The sequence below is a fragment of the Camelina sativa genome, chromosome 9 (assembly GCF_030686135.1).
Source record: "Camelina sativa cultivar CO46 ecotype springtype chromosome 9, ASM3068613v1".
In the NCBI taxonomy this organism is placed as follows: domain Eukaryota; kingdom Viridiplantae; phylum Streptophyta; class Magnoliopsida; order Brassicales; family Brassicaceae; genus Camelina; species Camelina sativa.
The window spans coordinates 39850786-39874201 of record NC_141888.1 but is presented as its reverse complement, the minus strand read 5'-3'; the positions used below and the strand labels follow the sequence as shown (position 1 = coordinate 39874201).

The following is a 23416-nucleotide window of genomic DNA, read 5'->3' as shown; positions in this document are numbered from 1 at the left end:
ATTTTGCCATTTTTGCTAATATTTTGTGAATTTGTCATTTTCCAAGATTTTAAAACACAATTTTACACATTATGTTTGAGTTTTTTTTTTGTTCCATTTTTCTTAGGGTTAAGTATTTGTTATGAAATATGTATTTTAGTAGAAAAACATTGACAAATGTATATATTTTAAAGTGACCAAAAGTGGCAAATCAAGAATATTTTTTTTTTAAATGACAGATTCAAAATAATTGGAGTGAAAAGTGACAAAATCCATAATAATCCCATTTTTTAGCATGATTTATAAAGGGGCCACTAACTCAGTTGTAGACAATTGCTAGACTGTTGGCATTACTACTTTACTACTCCCTCCGTTCTAATTTAACTGTCGTTTAAGGTTTTTGCACACAAATTAAGGAAACTATTAAATTTTATGTTTTGCCCTTCATTAATATATTTTATAATTTTTTCATTGGTTGAAACTTTAAAACAGCAGGGATAAGATTGGAATATTCATCAAACATCTGCATTGAAAATCTAAAACGACAACTAAAATATGAAACAAAAATTAAATCCTAGAACGACAACTAAATTAGAACGAAGGGAGTACTAAAGGATTGTGACAAAAGTACATTTACTCAAGACTATGCTATTTTTCTTTTCAATTTCCATAAATTTATATAGAGTAGGAGTGATCAAAATAAATTTATCTAACCCTCTACTGCAAAAGAACGATTAGCGGGCCACGAAGGCCCATCGTATGATCAATGCAAAATTCAGTGATAGAAAAGAAATTCAAAACTTTAAAGAGCATTCTATGGATAATGCCTGCTTTAGAGACAAAAACAAAACAAAATCACTAAGGTGTAACAAAAATGCAACTAATATCCTCCGCCAGCATGATTCGGCCACCACTCACGACGTGGTCTAACCACTAAGCCACCATCAACATGATTAAGCCCAAGACTCTGGCTCTGTTGAGGCTGCCACTCTGGTAGTATGTCATTGTCATCATTAAAACTTTGGTTCCACAAAGGTTCAGATTTTCCATATTTTTGAATAAGCTCTCTTACAGATTCAGACCGGCGTGTCCGGTTCATGATTACATCTCCACCAGAAAAATAGTTAAATTCAGGCAAGTCATCGTCATCATCCCGAGCCATGGTCAGTACTGGACCAAACCCCGGTGGCACATCATCTATATCATCATGGTTGTTGACCTGTCGCATGTTATTGTAACGAGACATATTAAGTGTGGTTAATGAAGAATCCTTTCCACGGTGGTTCTTGTGAGAGTTATATAGTGGTGCTTTTTTAATTTGTGGTCTTCTCCATACAACAACACCTATAAGTCCATCATTTAAAGATTTCAAGAAATCAAGTTGGTTTCTCGGAACAATCTTGCTTAGAATCTCGGCAGTTCTGCCACCGGTTGGGCAAAGGTAAAGCTCAACTCCTGAAGCTGGTTCTGCGTAACCAACCCTCTGATCTTTAGCGTACAAATCCACCACCTGTGAAATAACGAAATCACATTTCCCAAATTTGTTACTTATCCAGACATCCACATAACCTTAGTTCGTGAAAAACAAGAACCAAATTAAAATCTATCAGTTTGTACAGGTTCAGTTTCAGTATAGATATCAATTTTTTAGTCGACTATTTGGTTCGGATATGTTTATTTGGATAAAACACATCTACTCAGAATCTTGGTTAACTACTAGGACTCATACCTCGGAAATGTTTTCTTGTTCTGTATTTGAGCACTCCCCTCTGCAGATGAAAGACATAACCTGAATCACAAAACCAAGCTTTATAAGTACCCACGATGGATAATAGAGTTTTTGCAAGGGCTCAAAACACAATGTTTAAACTCTTTAACAATTATCAGACACAACAAGGACTTCTATTTTAACCAAGCAGACAGCTGTCTATGAATGTGCACAAAAACGGGTAGAGTCAGGATATAAGGGTAAACGTTAAATAATACCATAACAGCACGACTCCTGGAATTTGGGAGCTCTCGAACAAACTTCTCAAATGCGTCAACTCTGACTCTGCCCTTGATCTCAAGCAACATAGGCCATTCCTTAGTAGTAGTCTTTTCGCCACTGTCAAGTGTAAAAAGTCAGGTTGGTAACCGTGATATCAATAAATGTATGGACTTTGACATAAACCAATTGTTTTAACATGTTAAGGGTCTTTGACCAATCAGGAGAAAGAAAGCTTTAATAATATGCAAATCCAAATTTGTCAAAGTAGACAGAATAAGATATATTGAGATAGATTCCATTGATTACAAACCTTCTTAGAATGCCAATGACAGAGCTCACAGAAGAAGTACCCAGCTGGAGTGCACCTTCCCACACGTGTTCACCATCAGGTATGAGAACCGAAGTAGTTTCAGCTTTCAAATCAGAATTAGGCTTTGACGATACTATGTCACTATGCTCAGCTTTAATAGGTGATAATGCCTCAGCTTTAACTAATGATGATACATCAGCCTTGATTGGTGATATACCAAAATCAACATTAGCACTATCTTTGGGTGATGTACAAACTAAAACCGCCTCTGCATCATTCTTGTCTGAAACAGAAGTTTTTTTCTCAGTATCTGAAGAGGAAGAGTAAGACGGAGCTTCTGAATCTATGGATGACATGAATTCATCAAGAGAGATGATTGGAGGAAGAGAACCAGTAACAGCCTGCATCTCATCATCTATTGTGACTCCTTTTATTAGGCCAGTGCCCTCATCAGAGCCATTCAATTCCTTCTTGATTCCATGTGTTTTAGTTATGGTTGGGGTTTTCTTCTTTGGCCGAGACCAGTTAAGCGAACTTAATCCAACAGAGACCTCCACTGAGCCACTATCCATTGGTTCAACTTCCACTTGGAACTCTCCTTTGTGTGTTTTCCTTACCAGGCTTCTAATATCTACCTCTGTGTCCTGCAAAACAACCATTTGAGCCATCTCTTCTGCTTTAGCTTGTCGCCACTCAGCTAGTTCCTTTGAAGCAAGTTCCTCTGCTGACATGGAACACAATCTCTCAGCTGCAATTTCTCCATACATAACTTTTTCCCTGAGTTTAGGATTACTTTTGTCTTTCAAATTGAATAAGAGTGATCTTCCTTTCTCTTTATATTTCTTATTCACACCACCAAATAACTTAAAGAGTTCTGCCTCTATTTTAAACGCCAAAACTTGTGGATCCAGTAACAGTTTATCCTGGCACCTATCATTAGCTACTGCTCCAATCAAATCATTTTGAAAACTTTCTGTAAACTCAATATCCGACTCAAGATCCCAAGAGAGGTCATTCCCTTGCAAAAGATCATCTTTTGAAAACACATTGTCACTATATGAAACATTATCTACGGCAAAAGGTTTAACAGCCAGAGCTTCTTCTTTGGCATCACTTATCTTGGTGGTAGTCAAAATCTCTGGCAAAACTGTCTGATCAGAGATACCTCCAACAGGACTAGGATCACTGAGGGTCAGCATTGCGGTGCTACCATCAGATACCATGACATCAACTCCAGCAGCAACTGGCAATGGCTCACTAACATGACCGTCGAGAGGATTAGATGCAGTCTCAATATCTAACCTTTTCGACTCCTTTGGCACTTCCATTTGGCACTGTACCATTGCCAAGGCACCTGCTAAAGAATCTCTCATCTTAGACCTCACAGTTCCAGATGATTCGTTCTGAGGTTTCAGCGGCAGCGGTTTCTGCGAACTCTGTTTTCTCCCCGCAGTTTGCTTCACAGGCTTATTACACATAACAGAAGTATTCTTAGTAACAAATGATGCAGGCAAATACTGTGTTCTGGGGGAAACAGAAGATGACTGCACAGACATTGGAGCAGACGCCCATGGTCGATGCTCCATAGGTAAAACCATACGTTTATTTTGCACAGAAGGATGCAACGGAGACTTGCGCTTACCATGTAACATAGTTGTATCCATGTTAACTGATCCTAAACCAGCAGCAACACTAGGCAGCATTACATGAGAATCCTGACTCCCACCAGAGATTGGACTACAAACTGGTTGTAACAATCTCATATCCGGATTACAAATCAGGTCTGGAGTAGTAGAGACATTAATGAATTGACCCATTTGCATAAAAGGCTGAGGAGGCAAGACATTGTTGGACATAACAGGCAAAGCAATGTAGCACAAAACAAAGGCTGCGATTAGGAAAAATGACAAAAACCAATTCAGTCAAGATTCAAGATTTCAATTAACATGATACTTTTGAGAAAGAAAGGATTAATCTTGACCAAAAGGCAATGATATGAATTCAAACTTCTACTTTATCATCAATGTTTAAACAATGTGGAGGAAATAAAAAGAGTGAATATGTATACCTAATCTGATAAGCAACCGGAAGAGAGATCTCAGAGGCGGCGATTTGAAGATACCATTGAGTGGTGATGATATAGTGAAGAAGATTAAAAAAAAAACCCTAAAGAGGCATGTGAGAGAGTGAGTGTCTGAGAGAGATGTCAACTCTATTATTAACCTTTCTCTATTATTAAGATACCGTTACATTAGTTTCTTTTGTACTTAAAAAGGAAAAATTATGAGGCCGAAATAAAACTAAATGGTTGGACTGACATATAACTGTGGATCGATAACGGGCCGACTCACTCATTGATTTCAGTGTGAAGTACTTTTCTGTTTGTACTACACTACACGCATGTACTACTTTGTTTCATCATCTCACATCCAACAGAGTACTACTCCAACACTCAAAAACTGCAAGCTCCCAAACTTTTGGGAAGAATAGGCTACAAGATTACAAAAATAAAGAAAAAGAAACGAAAACGAATCGTGCAAATAATAACAATCTCAATGATTTTAAGTTTTTTTAATTAAATTTAAAAGAAAAAATGTCAAGTTTAATTTGTTCAAATACTTCAATTTTTATTTATGCAAGTACGTATATAAAATATTGAAATTTAATTTATTTACAATAGTAGTATTTGTTTCTAATTGACTTTTTTTACAGCTGCCTAACCCTTACACGTGTACTGAACTTTCCAATTTACACGGAGAAGCAAGCAGTCCTATTGACACGTGTCACCACCGCACCGACCGGCGGCGCATCACCCTTAGCTAATCCAGCTAACTCCAAACGTCGTTGAGCCGACGGACGGGGAAGATTCTCCGGTACGATAGTCTCTAACGAGTTCTCAAGCCAAGGCGGACACGTCCTCTTGTCGCTCCACCTCCTTGGCGGCGGCACCACGCCGGCGGCCATCTCTTCCACAGGCAACGCAGCTGCAACTGATGATGCCACGTCATTGATTTGAATTACGCCGATCAGGACAGTCGCCGTCACGCCAAAGACAAGAGAACACTTGTTGTTGTTTTTCCGTGGCTCAGTCACATGCTCTGTTCTCCTACTAGTACTAATATACAATAAAAGAAATAAAATGATCTTTTGATATGTGAAAACTGATCAGGTGGATAATGATTTTTCATGAATTGAATAGATAGAGATACCAAGAGATCTGCGACGTTTTCTTGAGAAGTGGGGATAAAGATTGTGCAGAGTTGGAATCTAAGAGAGGAAGATTCAGACAGCAGCTTATTCTCCCTGCCATTGTTGTCCCTCTGTTTTCGTTTTCCTCTTTAGAATCTTACCAAAAGCAAATATTTATTTATTTTTTTCTTCTCCAATATATATATATATATATATATATATATAACTCGATTAGACAGACCTCTTAAAATAAAAATAATATAATTTGAAGTTCTTCATTAACACAAAGGAATTATCATGAGAATTGCATTTTAAATATAAAACGAAGTTACTCAAATATTTTGATTTATAAAAAAACTAAAAAGTGTGTAACTTTCCTTTTTTGGATTACAAAAAATGATGTAACTAACAACAATAGAATAGGAATACAAAACATTGAGTCAAATGTAAAAAGTAATTCATCCTCTTTTTTTTTTTGTTGGTAAAAGAAACTTAAAAAATTACAAAAGTAACAAATCACCTTTAATTGTAATTTTTGATTAATTTACGTAGTGCAAAATTAAAAATATTTATCCAATATTCAAAAATGTGATGGCGGAAGTGAGATTTTTGTATGGGTAAAAGTATAAAAGAAATGACAATAGTTCGTTTTCTATATATGAAATCACGTGGTTTCTTTTGTGCTTTATCCTCCTCATTTACATAATTACATGTTTTTGATAGTCCTTTCCGAAAAGTTATCCAGTTTTAAATTGTTTCAGTTCAAATATGTTTAGGCAGCTGTGTAGTATTTTTTGGAATAGTTGACCCAAAAAAAAATAAATATTTTTTAATTGATATATTTGATCAAATCAATTCTTTTAAATTTTTATGCATGTACCAAAACTGAAACTGGAATGTACTAACAGATTATACGAAAATGCTAAATCAATACAATAAAACTAGAATGTGTTGCTCTCCTTAACTGACAACTCAGCATTTTAGGCTCTTCTCAGTTTGACATCTCAGAAAAATTGTTAGCCAATAGAAACATTTCAAATAATACAACTCAACATGTCTTAACCTATAATAAGTCTTGTTTTTTCCATGTCATATTTTCTCCTAAATTTGATCTTATTTTGTTGGGCTTAATTTTTAAAATAAGTGGGCTTAAAGTTTTTAAAACAAATGATCTTATTATAAGCTATTTCTTAGAATAATGGATACGTGCATCTAAATTTATGAAATACTGTATGACATTTATGTTTTGGTTTCTTCTATTCAATGATCATTTATGTTTGACTTAGACGACTATTAGCCCATTTATGTTTGTAAACTCTTCTACCCATTTATGTTTGTCAATTATTAATAGAATTTTTTTTTTAAATGAAGCACCGGGCATATTGTTTTGCCACGTGAAATAAACATCGCCTAAATGAAACTAAACCAAATTGACCGTAATATATAAACCGAACTGGTTTAAACTTTGTTTCATCGAGAACTTTCCTCAGTAGACACCAGTAGTATTTATGATTGACGACTGATTTCAGTATATATAACCAGAATGAGTTTTACTTTTACATTATGTAACAAATTTTTGCAGATAAAATTAATGTTATGAGTAAAGTTATTTTCGAGGATCTAAAATTTGTTTGTATAATAAAAAAAATATATAATACGTAAGAAATATATGTTTAGATCAAACTACTATGTATCAACTAAATATATAGTCTACTTTTTCTTTAATCTATGCAAGATTTTTTTTTTGTTATTTTTTTGTGTAAAAATATGTTTCACCCGTTAAATATTATACCATTGGTATTAAGTAAGTCAATTGCCTATAATAATAATTATTTTGATAATTTTATTTAGAAAAAATTAAATATGTGAATAGTAATCAGTTTTTTAATAGGTGAAAAAATTAGAGTTTTGAAAATGTTTTAGATCTAATAATATTATATTTTAATAATTAAGTATGTTATAAAAATGATTAAAATAAATTTTAAAATTGAAATGTTTGTTTTTTAATTAATAGAAAATAAATATTCCTTAATCATTCAATAACAATTATGTGTAAATATTCATAAAAATGAGGGCAATAAATTCATTGACATTAACCCATCATCATATCAAAAGCCCAATCATAAACCCCAAAAAGGAGATGTCAATGACAAAAGAATGTTTTGATGGATTTCTTTTTTGATTAAAAACATTCAATAAAGTTTCATATCCAAAAAAAAAAATGGTTACAATTTTGAACACAAGTTTAACTCATATGAGTTAATTTTTCTAAAACGAGAAAAAACATTTTTTCATTATATGTTTAATAATTAATTAACTAATCTCATAAACATGTAAGGAAGTAGAGTTGATATAATTAACACAATCAAACAATTTTTTTAAAACAAAAAGTTCTTAAAAATCTCCTCCGTGTTGATAAAAACATGAAATATCAAATGCCAAAATTGATTAAATAAAACAAAACAACTAACAATAATAATGGTCCTCCAATACATCCTAATACAAGAAAAGAATTGATTTTATTTTTAATTTACAATTTCATTACAATAATAAAACTAGAAATACATAATAACAAAAACCTAAAACCAAAAATATTACCAATGAACATTGTCAAAACTATATTAATAATGACTTTTGAATTACAAACAAATATAAAATTATTCAAAAATAATAAAAATAAAAATAAAATATAAATAATCCCGCGGCGTAGCGCGGGTACTATCCTAGTATTTTCATAAAAACATGTCCATCCAGTATAATTTCCTCATAACATGTATTCAGTACATTCACAACGTTCCTTAGTTGTTGTTGTTGTACACAGTTCAAACCCATCTAAATATTCCTTCCAGCTATGTACATATCTTCTCTATACTTAAATTAAGCCCAAAGAATGGACTTGACCCATTAACATTAGAAATAGAAGGTCCATTACGAAAGACAAATTGAACACGAAGCCGTGAATATTTTTGCTACGTCTATAAATAAAACGTACACGTATCACACACAACACATACTGAAGAAATTTTTGTTTGATAATATGATAGCCAATTAGCTAGCATGTGTCATCACATGCTCCCACGTCAACAAGCTTCTTGTCGGTCCATTTAATTAATAACGAGATAAGTAAACCATCGTTGTCAGGAAATATCCGCACAAAAAAGTTTCTAATGGCGAAACAATATTCGAATATTTCCCAACATATACTATTCGTGTGATTCTTTAATTTCTAATTTGGTGACCGCCAATAAAAGCATAAAAGGTTAGATATTTAAGAAACTAGCGATGAGGTACCTGCAAAAACACGAAAAAACTGTTATTTTTAGATAATTTTCAAACTATATAATTGCTTTAAATATTTTGTATAAAATAATTTAACGCAGTCAATAATAATATAAAAAAATAAAATAATAAATCATAACAGTAAATCAAGTTTAATAATACTGTATATAGAAAATATTATCGTACAAATAAATAATCAAACATTTTTTAACAGTTCAATTATATGAAAAATTGATATCAAAATTTTATTTAATAAATTAAAATGGTCATATAAGCAAGCAAATACTAAAACGGACAAATTTGCATGAAGCGATCATATATATGTAAATATGTAACTCCAATATCTATCTAATGTAAGTGAATAATGTTCTATTAGATTAACTTTTTGACCTTTTTTTTTTTAAGTAATATTGTTGACAAAAAATAAAATAAAATATTAGATCTTCGAAAATCCAAACGTTTTAGAAAAACACAAATATTCATTTTAAATGATCAAAATCATTTTCTATTTTCTCTTAAATGTCATGTTTCCTTTCATGCTATTCATAAAATATTACGTTTATTTTTATTTAGAAATGTAAATATTTTATTCCTTTTTAAATAAGAAAAAAAATAAAATAAAGAAAAACAAATGTCAATGATACGCCGACGTTTTCAATTTTCACTTTTTCACGTTAAGCATCCTTTTTTTTTTTTTGGGCCTTTTAATAACCGTCGGACTCGTATTTCTCACCTCCGCCGGCGAACAGCTTTTAGTTACATCTCTCTTCTCTCTCTCTCTGCGTGTTCTAATTTGTGCCACAAAACCCTAATTTTCTTAAACCCTAGAAATTCGTGTAACTCTGAAACAATTGCTTCAATTTTGTCGCTGAATCTGTATCCATTGTCTAAGAATCTCTCATCTACAGCTACATTCCACGTGAAATCGTTTTTAATCGACTCACTGACTCGTGAGTTGACTCGTCAGCTCTTTCGCTAATTTTGCTTACTGAATTTTTTTTTTAATATAATGATGGTGCAATATGGAAGAAACTAGAGGAATCTCTGATCCGGAGAATGGGAGTTCGAGTTACGGCGGTAAACCGCCGAATCCTCTCTCCTTCTCTTCTTCTTCATCCGCCGCCGTTTACAGGCAAAGCTTCGACGGTGAGCGATCGTTGGCTCCGTGTAATAAGAGGTCGCTTGTTCGACACCAATCTCTCGTAAGATTCCTTTTTCTTCAACTTGGGTTTCTTGGATAATTCTGGTTTTATTTATTGCGTTTATCTTTAATTACATGTTTCTGTATTGAATGTTCAATTTAAGTTGTAATTACTGCTTTGGTTTTGGATCATTAGTATTAGTTTCCTAAACTGTTTGTATCAATGAAATTGAATTATTGTCTCTCTAATGTGTATGATTAAGACTGCAATTATCTGTTTTTTTAATGTGTGATTATGAGATGCTTGAGGTTTCTTTCTGACTGCTTCATTTTGTAGGTGAAGACGAAGGTCTCAGATATATCTGTTGAGAATGAGTTTACTTTAGAGAAGAATAAGTCTGAGTTTGTTCCTTCTATGCGTTCTGGAGCTTGGTCTGATATTGGCTCCAGGTCAAGTATGGAAGATGCTTATCTTTGCGTCGATAATTTCATGGATAGCTTTGGCCTTCAGAACTCTGAGGCCGGCCCGAGTGCCTTTTACGGGGTATGCTTGTTTGTTTGTTCTTCTCTTTCCCTGTTTTTTTGTAAATGCATTTTATAGCATAAGAAGGTCTCTGGAATCTCTTATTCGATTTGTTTATATTAGGTATTTGATGGACATGGTGGGAAGCATGCTGCTGATTTTGCATGTTACCATATACCGAGGTACATTGTTGGGGATCAAGAGTTTCCTAGTGAAATTAATAAGGTGATGTCTTCAGCATTTCTTCAAACAGACACTGCCTTCTTAGAGGCTTGTTCATTGGATGGGAGCCTTGCTTCAGGAACTACTGCTTTGGCAGCTATTCTTTTCGGGAGGTTAGCTGATTCAACTCTTATTATCTTTTAAGTTACGTCTAACCTAAACTCTAAATGACTACTACCTAAGACTGCATAGGTAGGCTAGCAATTTGCAGGACATTCTATTTATTTTTGTCCAACTAGTTGTGTGGTCATCTTCTCCCATATTAGTTGTTCTCTCCTAAGCCTTTACATCTTGGTAAGGTTAGGTAAGAAAAAATATTCGGGAATAGATGTATGTTATAAGTTACTCTCTGCCACTTATTTGTGTGTAGATGTACTCTTTGCCCGTATTTGCTGCTATTATAATGTAGTTATTGCCTTAGGCCCTTAGCTTTACCTGTTGACTAATTTTGTAGTATATTGACACACAAATACAAATTAGGTCTTCTAGTCTTGTATATTCTCTGTTTTGTTTCATACTATATTATTATTCAGGTACGAAACTCTTTTGTACCATGTTAACATTTATTTTTGTGGTAACAGGTCGTTGGTGGTAGCAAACGCTGGAGATTGTAGAGCAGTCTTATCCCGTCAAGGGAAAGCCATTGAAATGTCAAGAGACCACAAACCCATGAGCAGTAAGGAGAGAAGACGCATTGAGGCATCGGGTGGATATGTATACGACGGCTATCTAAATGGACAACTTAATGTGGCTCGAGCGCTTGGGGACTTTCATATGGAAGGCATGAAAAAGAAGAAAGATGGTTCTGACGGTGGACCCCTCATTGCAGAGCCTGAGCTCATGACAACTAAACTAACCGAAGAGGACGAGTTCCTTATAATCGGGTGTGATGGGGTTTGGGATGTGTTCATGAGCCAGAATGCCATAGATTTTGCTAGAAGGAGACTGCAGGAGCACAATGACCCGCTCATGTGTAGTAAAGAGTTAGTGGAGGAAGCTATAAAGAGGAAGAGTGGGGATAATGTGACGGCGGTGGTTGTGTGTCTTCAGCCACAACCACCACCGAACTTGGTTGCACCGAGGTTGAGGGTTCAGCGGAGCTTCTCGGCGGAGGGTTTAAAAGATTTACAGAGCTTCTTGGATGGCTTGGGGGACTAATTGGGTGACCTGGGTTCCTGGGATGGTGACGAATGATTGATTCTCTTTTGTTTTGTCTTTTCTTACAATTTATAGTTTGGGTTTGGAGGTTTTGTTTTGTTATAATTCTTGCAATTTGAGTAACTTATACTATAACATGAGGCGGCATACAATAATTTATTGTTTGGTAGGATATATTTATTCTCACTTTTGCTTAATAATATTTTCTGCTTCAGTCTGGTTTGTTTTGTAACTTGATCGGAATCCTCATTCCTCCCTTTACCGAGTATGTTGTGTTCTCACTTTTGCTTAATGTGTTAGATATATGCAGTTATCCCACTCTCTTTGTTCATTATAGAGAGGGCTCAATACACATTGCCAATAATCGGGTTGATAAAACAAAAATACTTTAGTATTTTAGTGAAAATGGGTTTTTGGTGAAAATGGGCTATTGAAATGGCTTACAAGGCCTATAAAGATGGTAAGTAAACTCACGCGCGCGTGAAATGTAGTTGCTCAATCTCAGATCGCAGGCAGGCTCTGTTGTTGTTATTGTCTCCTCCTCCGAAAGAGAGAAAGAATAAGATCATATCGTAGAGACTAGAGAGATAAAGAGCGAAAAATGTCCGGTGCTGCGGCTATTCATGCGAGTTCATGGGCGGCGGCTCTGGTGAGAATCTCTCCGTACACTTTCTCCGCCATCGGAATCGCCATCTCCATCGGCGTCTCCGTTCTTGGTGCTGCCTGGTAAAATATCCTCTTCTTCTTCTCCCAAATTGATTTACGAACGCATCGTGTTTACGAAATCTCTCTTAATGGTTTAGGGGAATTTACATAACCGGAAGTAGTTTGATCGGTGCCGCCATTGAAGCTCCTCGTATCACTTCCAAGAATCTCATCAGGTTTTTGCCCCACGATTCAATTTCAATTTCAATTTCAGGAAATATTGTGTGAACCGATGCAAATGTCATTAGATTATAGCATACAATGGTTGACCTAGGCTAGGATTCGTGAAATTGGCTTTTATATGATGTGATAGATTACATTGGCTCTGACCTAGTAGAAGATGCTAGAACTATGTAATGATCAAGTGTTTGTTCATTGTCTTTCAGTGTAATTTTCTGTGAAGCCGTGGCTATATACGGCGTTATTGTTGCTATCATACTACAAACCAAGTTGGAGAGTGTGCCATCATCGAAGATGTATGACCCTGAGTCTCTTAGAGCTGGATATGCAATCTTTGCTTCTGGAATCATTGTTGGATTCGCAAACCTTGTATGCGGGTCTGTATCCTCTTCTTCTTTATCCTCTCCTGTCCTCTGTTGAACCTTTGTAAAACATGGAAATCTCACTGTTTATGGGGATTTTGTTTGTTGCAGGTTATGTGTAGGAATCATTGGAAGCAGTTGTGCGTTGTCTGATGCTCAGAACTCGACGCTTTTTGTTAAGATTCTTGTGATTGAGATCTTTGGGAGTGCTCTCGGGTTATTTGGAGTTATCGTTGGGATCATTATGTCAGCTCAAGCTACATGGCCTACAAAATAGGTATTTTATGGACCTGTACTCTGTACTTTTTAATATCTATCTTTCAAATCCTAGAAGAATTACACATCTTTGTTTATCTTCTTGGCTGTTATATCACTTGTGTAGAAGAAAATCATGTTTCTCTTTGAATCCCTATTTTTGGTATTGTTCAAACTTGGGAATAAGTCACTTGGAGAAACCTCTTCATGTTTGTATTCTTTGGTTCTTTTGTGACAAATGATATGAGTTTGTATATGTTTTCATGTTAAGCATTGAAGAATGAAATTAAACTCTTCAGGCTTCTACTGTTCTCAAACTCTACCTGTGTGTGTTGAGTGTACATATGTGAAAAGAAAAATACATAAGAAACAGTACATTTTTCCTACTTTACAGCATGGCCTTTGCCTTTTCAATCTCCAAAATAGTTTTGATACATACACTAGATGGTATGGGTTCATTTCGAAAGACATATACATAAATAAAAACGCAAAAAAAAGAGCATTTAAAGATCATAAGAAGCTGGATTTCATAAATATACAACTTGCATTCATAAGAAGCTACTACATTCGTTTTGTTTACTACACAAAGCAACATCTAATTCTAATCGTGTTTAATATTAACATTAACTTACATGACAGTGTCACACATTACCACGCATAGAATCAGACAGAACAAATCGATAACCCAAAAAAGAGATGAAGCTCAGCTTTTGAATCAGTAAGCCAACCCTCCTGAAAAAACATCTCCGTCATGAAGCAAGCTTTCCGTCAACCAATAACCATCCCATGAACCGCCTATCCGCTGCCATTACACACAAACGATTTCATATCTAATCATCATCATCATTGTAGATGAAAAATCCACATAATATTAGGGTGTCTATTGTGAGTAACAAAGGAACCAACCTGGAACATTGTGAATTCAAATATCTCTTCTTCCTCAGGTCGATTTCCCTGAATCCATATCCTCTGCTTGAAACGATTCTGTATATATTGGAAAAGAGGGTATCATGAGACAACAATGGATCTCTATGATGATAGTAACATCTTCAAAAAAAAAAGAGATGATACCTCTTCCACGAACAAACTGCTTAAGATTTTTCTGTCCTTGTGGCCAAGCAACACACGGTAAGACGAGTGATGAAAAATACGCCTAAACCTTTCAAACTACACCAACCAATAAAAGACCAGGGGATAAGAACCTTAGCTAGTAGCTAAGGAACAATATGACCATCAGTGTAAAAGAAATGATGAAAAAAGTAACCTGTCCAAGATCAAAGAAAGGACCAAAATAGGTGGATCTCTCGAATGGATCGAATCCAGCAAACTGTTAAATCAACAAATCATCATAAAAGTTGTAAAAAAAAAAAAAAATCAAAAGAAGCATAAGTCTGTAATGTGATTTACCCGATACATGACCTCGATGCCATAATCATCACGAGGATGGACATTATACTTCAATGCATCAAGCTGATGTCGAACAGCGTCTTCAGCACTAAACTATTACACCCAAAAAAAAAAAAAAAATCTAAAACTGGGATCAATCAATACACAACAACAATAGAGACAAAGCAATGTAATGTTCCAAGCTCGATGCAGTAAATAGAGAGTCATTACATCAAGTCTCGGGCCAAACGGTCGTTTCCTACGGCTCTCCAACCTGTAAAACCCATCCATCCATGATCCAACAACATAAAAATAGTGAAGAAACATAGAATTGATCTTCTCTAATGCTATGGCCTTTGCAAAATCAAATTTCTTCGGATCTCTGATCGTTTCTTTCCTAACTAATAACCAAGTAACACCCAAAGCTTGAAATTGACGAAATTTTAGTTAAGAGTGTACCAATCAGCAGAGAGGAAATCGGGAACATCAGAAGAAGAAGCTCGCACGAGATGACGATGGAGCCTTCCATAGCCATTGAAAGGCTTGAGCTTAGCAGGTGGAGATGGAAGGACGAGAGATCCAAACGACATCGTTCGAATCGGTTCTGATGGATTTTTGATTTTGTGTTCTTGCTCTCGCCGGACTTGGCCTTTCAATTTTTAATTTCGCCCGTCCGATACAACGACGCCGAGAGATACACACACACGGAATCAAAACCAGTAAAGAGGAGTTTTAAGGGTTTAGGATCAAAAAAATAAATTAAAAGTAAAAAAAAATAAAAGCTAACCGAGCTAGATTTGAATTTGAATCCGGTTTAGATATTATCTGCACCACTACTCACACTCGCTAGAAGTTTAACCACAACAACCGGTCGCACTCTTTTAACACCAATCATTTTTTTTTCTTTTTTCTTTATTATTGTGAGGTTGTTAGAGAATATTTCTAAAAGATGTTTGTGGTTTATTTTGTTTGATTAAATAAAAGAAAAAAAAAAAAGAAAGAGAGTAGCGTGTGAATCAAGGATCTCTTGAAAGAATGAGAAAATCACCATCTCTAATAAGAGTGATGTCGTCAATTTCAGCTCCTTCTCTTGTAAGTACTTTAGTTGGCACGTAACCCATCTTTTTCTCACCAATTTCCAATAGCTCTTCCATTATATTCGGTAACAATATCACTTTTCCACCGTTATTTTCCGGCGAACTAATGGTCACTCTCGCCGGATAAAACATACTTCCTCCTCCTCCTCCTCCTCCTATAGAAACTGCTGGGCTTCTTGAAGGTTCCCCTCCATCATCAGCTGTTAAAAATAAATAAACGCACTCAAGACCAAGTTTTGAGTTCTGCTAAAATGCCTTGATGGCTCTAGTTGTGTGAAAAGTTCTGAAAATTATGGTTACTTGACGAGAAAGCAACGAGTATTAGAAGATCAAATGGAGAGGTGAGGCGGGTTTTACCGGTATTTGCAGCTGAAATGATTCCGAAGAGCGAGTTTCTGAAGTTATTAAGTTTGCGTCTCTGAGAAACCACAACCTGACCTCCTTCTCTCACAAGAGGCATTTCTCCTGAATGCATTGTAGGCTCACTACTATACTTCATCAATGGCTTTCCTGTCACAGGAACCTGAGGTATTCCAGGGACAGGTTTCGGTTTCTTCTCCACGGGCCTATGATTATGAAACAAGGTTTTGATATCTTCATGCCCTTGATGCTCGGCAAGACCACGAGGTGTCCACCCGTAAGAATCCGGCCTGTCCAAATCAGCACCTTGGTCTAGTAAGAACTTAACAATCTCCAAGTGTTCTTCTGAGACTGCTCTGTGTAACGCTGTGGTTCCGTTTCCGTCAGGGAGTGTGACATCGCCGCCGTATTTGATGATGTCTTCGAGTATGTCTAAGCTGTTTCTTTCCACGGCTAAGCAAGCGAAATAGCTCACTGAGTCTAAGCTTAACTTTGCTCCGTTCTCTGCAAGGAGTTTAGCAATTCCGCTATGTCCCCCTATGATTGCTTCCCACAAGGGTACATTACCTTCTGAATCTGTAAATAATGTACGAGCCAACCGATAAATTAGTTAATTCTTTCAATCTAATTATATGATCCTCCTAGCTACCTAGTGAGACATTTTTTACTACTTACCTCTAATGTTAGGATCTGCTCCATTTTCAAGAAGTAAAACGACGCAATAATGACTTCCTTTTGATGCTGCTATATGCTGAGGTATACAGATAAGAAACATAGAGAGTAAGCAACTCTTTTTTTTTCTTCTTGTTTTGGCATTAAAATGAGGATGATGGTATATGTCTATGATATATATACAGAGGCAGGTTGGGGCTTACCAGCGCAGTTCGCCCGTCCTTATCCATTTCATTAGGGCTTGAGCCTCGTCTTAGTAACTGATTCAGCAATAAATCATCTCCTCTGGCTGCAGCAAAACATAAGCTGAGAGGTAAATCCATTTTCCCTTGAGCCAACATGTGTTCTGTATCAGCCAAAATTCCTTTCATCACTGGATCTTCTGAGTCTTTTAAATGCTGCATCAACCAGAACATATCTGTTATGGAACTGCTCTTTGACCTCCAACTGTTTACCAAATAGAAAGGAAGAGAGGATTCATACATACCTGAAGAAGATTATTCATGATTATTGCTCCATCTCCTACATTTGCCTGAACAAGATTTAAGAGTACTGTACGGTTCACACGAAGCAACTGAGTCAATCGCTTGGTACGAACAGTAAACAGCTGCGGTCTGTAACATAGTACCCCAACTTCACCAAATACACTTCCTCTCCGTGCTTCACAAACTACCTGTAAAAAACACATACACACAAACATTACCACATAAGAACAAAATCGTATCTTTTAAAATACTTAAAACTAGACTTGCCTGCTCCACTCCATTTACACGTGCAATTATGTCCTGAAGGATAAAGCAATGTGTTAGGAATAATAATACAATATTTTTGAAGTTAGATAGACTATTCAACTGATTTACACAAAACACTTACAACAGCTCCTGTCACCAATATGTAGAAGTCTGTTGGTGCTTCATTCTGCAAAATCACATCTTCTTTGGGAGGAAAATACTCTGCTTTCATTTCAGTAACCTACAATATTACCATAAATTACAACTTACTGTGAATAAAATGACCACATTTTAGCATACGGTGCTCCGTGCGCTGTGGGGAAACATTACCAACTGGAAAAGAAGATCATTGGAGATTCCATGGAACAAATAGATTTTGTCAACAACTTCATAGAACAGGTAATGCGATATGCTGGAGCGAATAGCTTTGGGAAGGGATTCAATGATTTCTTGCTGCTGTAATCCTTCTGAGTCAGTTCTGTACCTCAAACACAAATGAGCTACCATCTGATCTTGCAAGCGCACTGGCAGATTGTTCCTCTGACCAAACCCCGAAGCGGCTTGGATAGTATCTCTCTGAAATAATCCAAAATGATGCATAAGACTCATGAAAAATGCATTTAACATCTTCTGTTTCTTTGACAACGTATCTGATTATTCCTTTTGAGATGTGACATATATAGGAAATAATTGTACCAGTAACTTGAACTTACAAATTTTCTGGTGCGGCCGGTTACGTGAACCACCAAGTTGGTCATATTACCAATTATATATGCTAATAATCCAAGATTAAAAACCATGTAGCAAAGAATGAAAGTCATCTCTCTTGAGTTAACACCATGTATATCACCATAACCTGTTGTGGAGAACGTAGTTATAGACCAATACATTGCCGTGTTATACCGTATTGCAATAGGAGACTGCTTCCAATTTTCATCTGTTAATGCAATAAATGTCTTGGAAGGGTCTGGATAATGTGAAGCAATGGAATAAAGGAAGCAAGCACCACAATGAATCACAAATAGAGTAACCTGCATGCATTACCACCCAATCAATACTGTAAAATTGACAACTAATTAAAAAAATGGTCAGTGTAAAAACAAGTAGACATATAGATACTAACAAGGAGAAGCTTCGTGCAGCGAACCCAAAAGTAGCTGTATTTCCTATCTTTCTCTAACCTGAAAAGAAGAGTTCAATGTCACACTCACCATATATAGAGAATAATAGATTCAAGAAACTGAAGTACACAATAATTCATCTACGTATATCAGCTGCAACTCAAACGTTTTAGCTAGCTTTTACTCTTGTCAAACTCACCTGGCAAAACAATTACTGACCCTTCGAAGACGCCATAGACGAAGCATACTAAAAATCCCATAACCCTGAATACTCTCATGAAGCAAACTCCCGAAACTTTCGTAAGGAAATGTGGAAACCACATCAAAAGCAAGCCAAGTCGACGTATATCTCCAAGCTATCTTCTTTGGATCATCGATAAGGAGATAAGTTACCTTGTCTAAAAAGGCAACAAAGAACGTCAAGATAATATCAACAGCGAAAAACCCGTTGACAATGTTATCGAGAATACTGAGAGGTGCTCTTGGCTTTTGCAGAAAACCAAATTCAAAAGGCGACGCCCAAGCTGTGTAGAGCACCAAAAACACCAAAAACGTCTCCCACGCTCTAAAAAAAAAACATAGTTTTACAGATTTAGCAACGCATTATATTCAGAATTTTCCAACATTATTATATAAGTGCAAAATCTTTAGCAATATGCATCGATAATATTAGAAACCCTAGTTTTTTTTTGTAAAAAGCAGACCTGTAACGAGGATCGAAGGGAGAGACGATGAAGCGACGGAGGATGACATCACGAGAGGAACGAGCGCTGGCTCCAAGAGGAGGAAGAAGACCTTTGCTAAGGCTATACTGACTCATGGTTCCATCTCGAGACAAATGGTCAGCTACTTCATCCTCTGCGTCCTTGGCTCTTCCTCCTCCATCATCTTCATCGTCCTTCACACCCCAAAACCATACCTTCTTCTTCTCCATTTTGTTAGATCTTTCGATCTCTTCTTCTTCCTCCTCCAAAATCCCTTGCGGAGACACACGCAAGTTTGGCGATCTCCTCCGAAATCGCCGGTTTCTTATTTTCTTATTATATCTTATTTATTATTATTATTATTATTTGGTTACGTTTGTTTCTATCTTTTTGTTTTCTTGTGGGCTCTCAACACGGAACTGTTTTTTTTTCCCCTCCTTTTTTCTCTTCTTTAGCCATAAAAATAGCAAGTAATTTTAGGTTAACTGGTCTAAATGATCGTAGAAAATTTCAAATGTAACAAATTGACATATTTATTACCATTTTGTTCTACGCAACAGAATATTGTTAAGTGAAGTTGATATTTATAGCATACAATGTCCCCATTCACAAGTGCAGTATTTGTCTCATTGTGATTTGCTGTATATGCTAATGTTATTGCTATTTGAGTGCTGATGTGAAACCCCACCCAACCCGTGTCCAAAATACCACATAGAAAAATCTCAGTATGTCGTCGTTTCTTCAATCCATCGATCCAGACAAGAACTTCCTTGCTCGGATGCACATGAAGTCGATCCCGAATCGCCTTCGAATAATACGGTCAGATCTTCAAAACCTACCTTACTACTCAGGGCCGGCCCAATAGCTTTTGATGCCTAAAGCAAAAAAAGTCCATAAGCCCAATTTCCACAAAAATTCACAGCTTATCACGCTGCGGGATTCGAACCTTTTACCTAAGAAACATATTTTACGGACCTAACCACTGAATTAGCATATAGTCACAAAGATATTACTTGTAATTTTGGTTTATCGAGTGCACTTGTTTGTACGTACCCTATCAATTTGAGTGGTCAGCCGTTGAAAATAAGTCACATTATTCAGTTGAGACTTCGATAATGTTGTTTATAAGTTTTGTAGCAACCATAAAATTGGGGTATTAGAGAATCACAAATACTATTTATTGTTTCTTAAGTATTAAAATTGGGGTATTAGAGTAAGCTATTATATAAAAAGTAGTTAAGGCATACGAACATCATTACATATGACAGGTCTAAAAACAAAAAAGTGAATGATACATCTTCACAAGGATTCTTCTTCTGTCTTCTTCCTCTTCTCAATTTCTTTAGCTGAAGAGTGAAGTTATACTTGACAAACAAGTGAGTATGCCACAGCCCAATTAGAGGAATTAGTAGCTGGTGAATTTGATTTATGAACATATGAACCCCCGCACCTCTGTAAGTCAGGTTGAAATGTCACAACCTGAAAGAGCAAAGACTACTATCAAAATATTTGGCACAACTCAATACTCTCTCTCAGGTATAGACAGGCATATGGTATCATGAAGATGAACTCTCTATTTAGTGCACTTAATACCTACCTAACAATCTTTCACAAACTTATTCAACCAAACTGTAGAATGATTCTCATTAGGCTAGGACCAGTCCAAAGCCTGTGCACGTAGCTAGCCCAAGAAAACCTGAAACAAATCAATTATGTCTAGCAAAAAAACACCTAGCACAATTTTAGTTATGTATTTGAGAAAGAAGGGGCATTGTGTTTTTACACCATTCAAACCCCAAGCATCAGAGTAAGAGATCTCTAGAAGCAATCATATCTGCAGGCACCTGATATTGCTAAGCTGTTCCTGAAAAATGTAGGGGAAGTTTAATAATCCACCACTGAATATACAAGTAACTCATCTCATCAAGAAGCTTAAGCACAATAAACTGAGGTATATACATATCAGTAAAAGATAGCTACATATATATGAATAAAAGACAGCTTCAGAACAACGGAATACTCCAAAATATAACTCAACTTAGGATACTATATAACTTTTCTTTAAATATAATTATCCAGAAATTACAACAAAGGAATTAGCCTGACTATAAAAAGAAAAAAACACAATTGAGGAGGATTGGAAATTTTCATTAAGGTCAGAGTTTCCGTACATATTTTCCCTTCTGCTGTCTATACAATCATTATAAGAATCCTCTATAAAAAGAACAACATAAAACAGTTGATTCCACATTGCAGGGAAGTATGTCCAACACCTGTAGATAAGACAGTCAAGGATCAAAAAGAAAAAATTTTATACTGACAAAATTAACTATAGGTACCAGCCGACATTAGATTTCTTAGCTCCATCAGATGTTCATCATCTGATATATTAAGAGAAAGTCGGAGATCGGTTAGTGATGCTTCCTGATCCCAATTTAGGGGACCGGAAGAAAATAGTTTCCCCAGTGTTCTGCAGTAAGTGTATAGTTCAGGCCTAGAGGATCTCACTGCTCCACCACTTGCTAACGAATGTTTCCAACTAGCTTCCTCTCTGAGCCCAAATGCTTCTTTTGAAGATTCTGCATCACTACTACAAGAGTCGGCACCTTGACTAGGACCATCTAGAAAACAAGTTGGTATGTCATTCTCATCATCATAACTAATAGGGCTACAACTACCAACCGAGCATGCATCATCAATATCATAACAACCATTAGAGAGTGAGCTTCCTGTACCAACACATTCACTAAATCTTTTTGATCTTACCCTGACCATTTGTCGGAAACCAGTCTTCTTCTTGTTAAACGAAGCTTGCACATTCAATTTACCCCCCCCACACGTTCAGAAGCAGCCTCCAATGTTCTTACCTTCTTAGGACTTCTCGTACATGATTCAGCAGACTCAGACCAATCACAAGGTGACGATCTCTTCAACATTCTCAAAGAAGCAATACTAGTCTCCTCCTGAGGCACCACCACACTGTTCAAAAGGGGCTTCAGATTCTGGTCTACATCTGATCCAGTAAGCGTAGAGGACTTGAGAGAACAAGATACCTGAAAAGATTATTACAAGACAGTTAGTAATCGTGTAACTCCATTAACAACATCAAAGGATACAAAAAATAAATAAGACTTTACCTTTCCAACGACAACCCATCTTTCATCTTGCCAAGATTGCCGAGCCCTGAGGTTAACTTTGTGAACTGTGAGTTCGACCGCGGCACCAAGCAACCGAACCAAATAATATCTTCCAGACAACTCCTCGAGAACCGTAGCAGCTTTCCAGGAAATATTATTATCAAGAACCTCAACCAAATCACCAGGTTCCCATCTATCTACATCTATTTGAGGTGGACAAGGCCTGATTATCTTCCTTGGAACTCTCTCCTCAACAACCTCATTGTTAGAAAGTTCGAAAGAGTAATATCTAACAGCATAAGTATGACCATTACCCGATATAATCTCCGCTGATCTCCACGCACCGTATTGTGCCTCTTTGTGGTGGCTAAACACCTCAATTCTACTTCCTTTTCTGAATCTCATGATCTTTATTCCTGCACACAAAAAAAAAATCAATCTTTAGAATCTAAGAGAAAAAAATTAAAAAAAACCAATAAACCAAACTAAAAAGTATCGATGAAGAATTGGATAAGAAGATACCTTGTAAGCAAGTTTGATGATCACCTTAAGATTTTGAGAATTATTTCCTCTGTATATGTTCTAGGGGTTTTGTGAACGAACTAACGGAAGAGGAATTGGGGAATTAGGGTTTCACTTCTTAATGAAATATACAAACGAAACTTGGCGTCATTAAATTCTTGAAATCAGGCTTAATAAGCCAAAATTTGACAAATAGGCAAATATTTTTTTTTTTGGTAGAATATTAGTTATTTATTTATTAATTTTTTTTTTTTTTAGAATAATAGGCAAAATATTAGTTATGACCGTGCGTGATCAAAAAGTAATAAGGAGGGGGTTCAATGAAACAAATTTAAACTGTATTTGCTGCAAAACATTAAATTTTTAATTGGAAAAAATGTAATTTGAATTACA

The 23416-nt window shown here is 35.9% G+C and overlaps 6 protein-coding genes, 1 long non-coding RNA gene and 1 pseudogene across 11 annotated transcripts; 2 read left to right on the top strand and 6 right to left on the bottom strand.

The window, feature by feature from the left end:
* Positions 1-670: 670 nt before the first annotated feature.
* Positions 671-4704, bottom strand: LOC104714030 (uncharacterized). The gene is made up of 5 exons (XM_010431261.3): positions 4348-4704; positions 2280-4167; positions 1966-2086; positions 1709-1768; positions 671-1489 (listed from the first exon to the last, which is right to left on the bottom strand). Exons 2-5 carry the CDS (start codon positions 4133-4135, stop codon positions 860-862), a joined length of 2667 nt encoding a protein of 888 aa, XP_010429563.2. The 5' UTR covers positions 4136-4167; positions 4348-4704; the 3' UTR covers positions 671-859.
* Positions 4705-4885: 181 nt separating this feature from the next.
* On the bottom strand, positions 4886-5753 carry LOC104714029 (protein CHLOROPLAST VESICULATION). The gene is made up of 2 exons (XM_010431260.3): positions 5489-5753; positions 4886-5394 (listed from the first exon to the last, which is right to left on the bottom strand). Exons 1-2 carry the CDS (start codon positions 5587-5589, stop codon positions 5028-5030), a joined length of 468 nt encoding a protein of 155 aa, XP_010429562.1. The 5' UTR covers positions 5590-5753; the 3' UTR covers positions 4886-5027.
* Positions 5754-9394: 3641 nt separating this feature from the next.
* On the top strand, positions 9395-12008 carry LOC104714028 (putative protein phosphatase 2C 22). The gene is made up of 4 exons (XM_010431259.3): positions 9395-9949; positions 10226-10432; positions 10535-10746; positions 11215-12008. The coding sequence occupies exons 1-4, from the start codon at positions 9770-9772 to the stop codon at positions 11789-11791; spliced, it is 1176 nt and encodes a 391-aa protein (XP_010429561.1). The 5' UTR covers positions 9395-9769; the 3' UTR covers positions 11792-12008.
* A 214-nt stretch (positions 12009-12222) lies between these two features.
* Positions 12223-13595, top strand: LOC104714026 (V-type proton ATPase subunit c''2). Its single transcript, XM_010431258.3, has 4 exons — positions 12223-12517; positions 12595-12672; positions 12883-13053; positions 13150-13595. The coding sequence occupies exons 1-4, from the start codon at positions 12393-12395 to the stop codon at positions 13313-13315; spliced, it is 540 nt and encodes a 179-aa protein (XP_010429560.1). The 5' UTR covers positions 12223-12392; the 3' UTR covers positions 13316-13595.
* Positions 13596-13818: 223 nt separating this feature from the next.
* LOC104714025 (uncharacterized) lies at positions 13819-15593 on the bottom strand. Of its 2 annotated transcripts, none has more exons than XM_010431256.3 (7): positions 15139-15593; positions 14911-14953; positions 14701-14793; positions 14558-14620; positions 14365-14460; positions 14200-14277; positions 13819-14095 (listed from the first exon to the last, which is right to left on the bottom strand). In XM_010431256.3, exons 1-7 carry the CDS (start codon positions 15267-15269, stop codon positions 14009-14011), a joined length of 591 nt encoding a protein of 196 aa, XP_010429558.1. In that variant the 5' UTR covers positions 15270-15593; the 3' UTR covers positions 13819-14008. The 2 variants fall into 2 exon arrangements, with proteins under 2 accessions (XP_010429558.1, XP_087323289.1); XM_087467163.1 differs by having other exon boundaries at positions 14365-14395; positions 15139-15446.
* On the bottom strand, positions 15559-19866 carry LOC104714024 (potassium channel AKT6). 2 transcript variants are annotated; one of them, XM_010431255.3, is made up of 12 exons: positions 19365-19866; positions 18860-19225; positions 18663-18720; positions 18253-18570; positions 17870-18115; positions 17682-17780; positions 17561-17593; positions 17296-17481; positions 17012-17206; positions 16812-16887; positions 16134-16712; positions 15559-15976 (listed from the first exon to the last, which is right to left on the bottom strand). In XM_010431255.3, exons 1-12 carry the CDS (start codon positions 19592-19594, stop codon positions 15696-15698), a joined length of 2667 nt encoding a protein of 888 aa, XP_010429557.2. In that variant the 5' UTR covers positions 19595-19866; the 3' UTR covers positions 15559-15695. The 2 variants fall into 2 exon arrangements, with proteins under 2 accessions (XP_010429557.2, XP_087323288.1); XM_087467162.1 differs by having other exon boundaries at positions 17296-17477; positions 17557-17593; positions 19365-19733.
* A 654-nt stretch (positions 19867-20520) lies between these two features.
* Positions 20521-21247, bottom strand: LOC147939299 (uncharacterized). Of its 2 annotated transcripts, XR_015566924.1 has the most exons (3): positions 21148-21247; positions 20962-21045; positions 20521-20843 (listed from the first exon to the last, which is right to left on the bottom strand). It is a non-coding gene; the product is annotated as an uncharacterized LOC147939299 (long non-coding RNA). The 2 variants fall into 2 exon arrangements; XR_015566925.1 differs by lacking the exon at positions 21148-21247 and having other exon boundaries at positions 20521-20858; positions 20962-21097.
* Positions 21248-21393: 146 nt separating this feature from the next.
* Positions 21394-23166, bottom strand: LOC104714023 (uncharacterized; annotated as a pseudogene). The gene is made up of 4 exons (XR_015566923.1): positions 23024-23166; positions 22502-22917; positions 21704-22417; positions 21394-21637 (listed from the first exon to the last, which is right to left on the bottom strand). The product of XR_015566923.1 is annotated as an uncharacterized LOC104714023 (transcript).
* Positions 23167-23416: the final 250 nt, after the last annotated feature.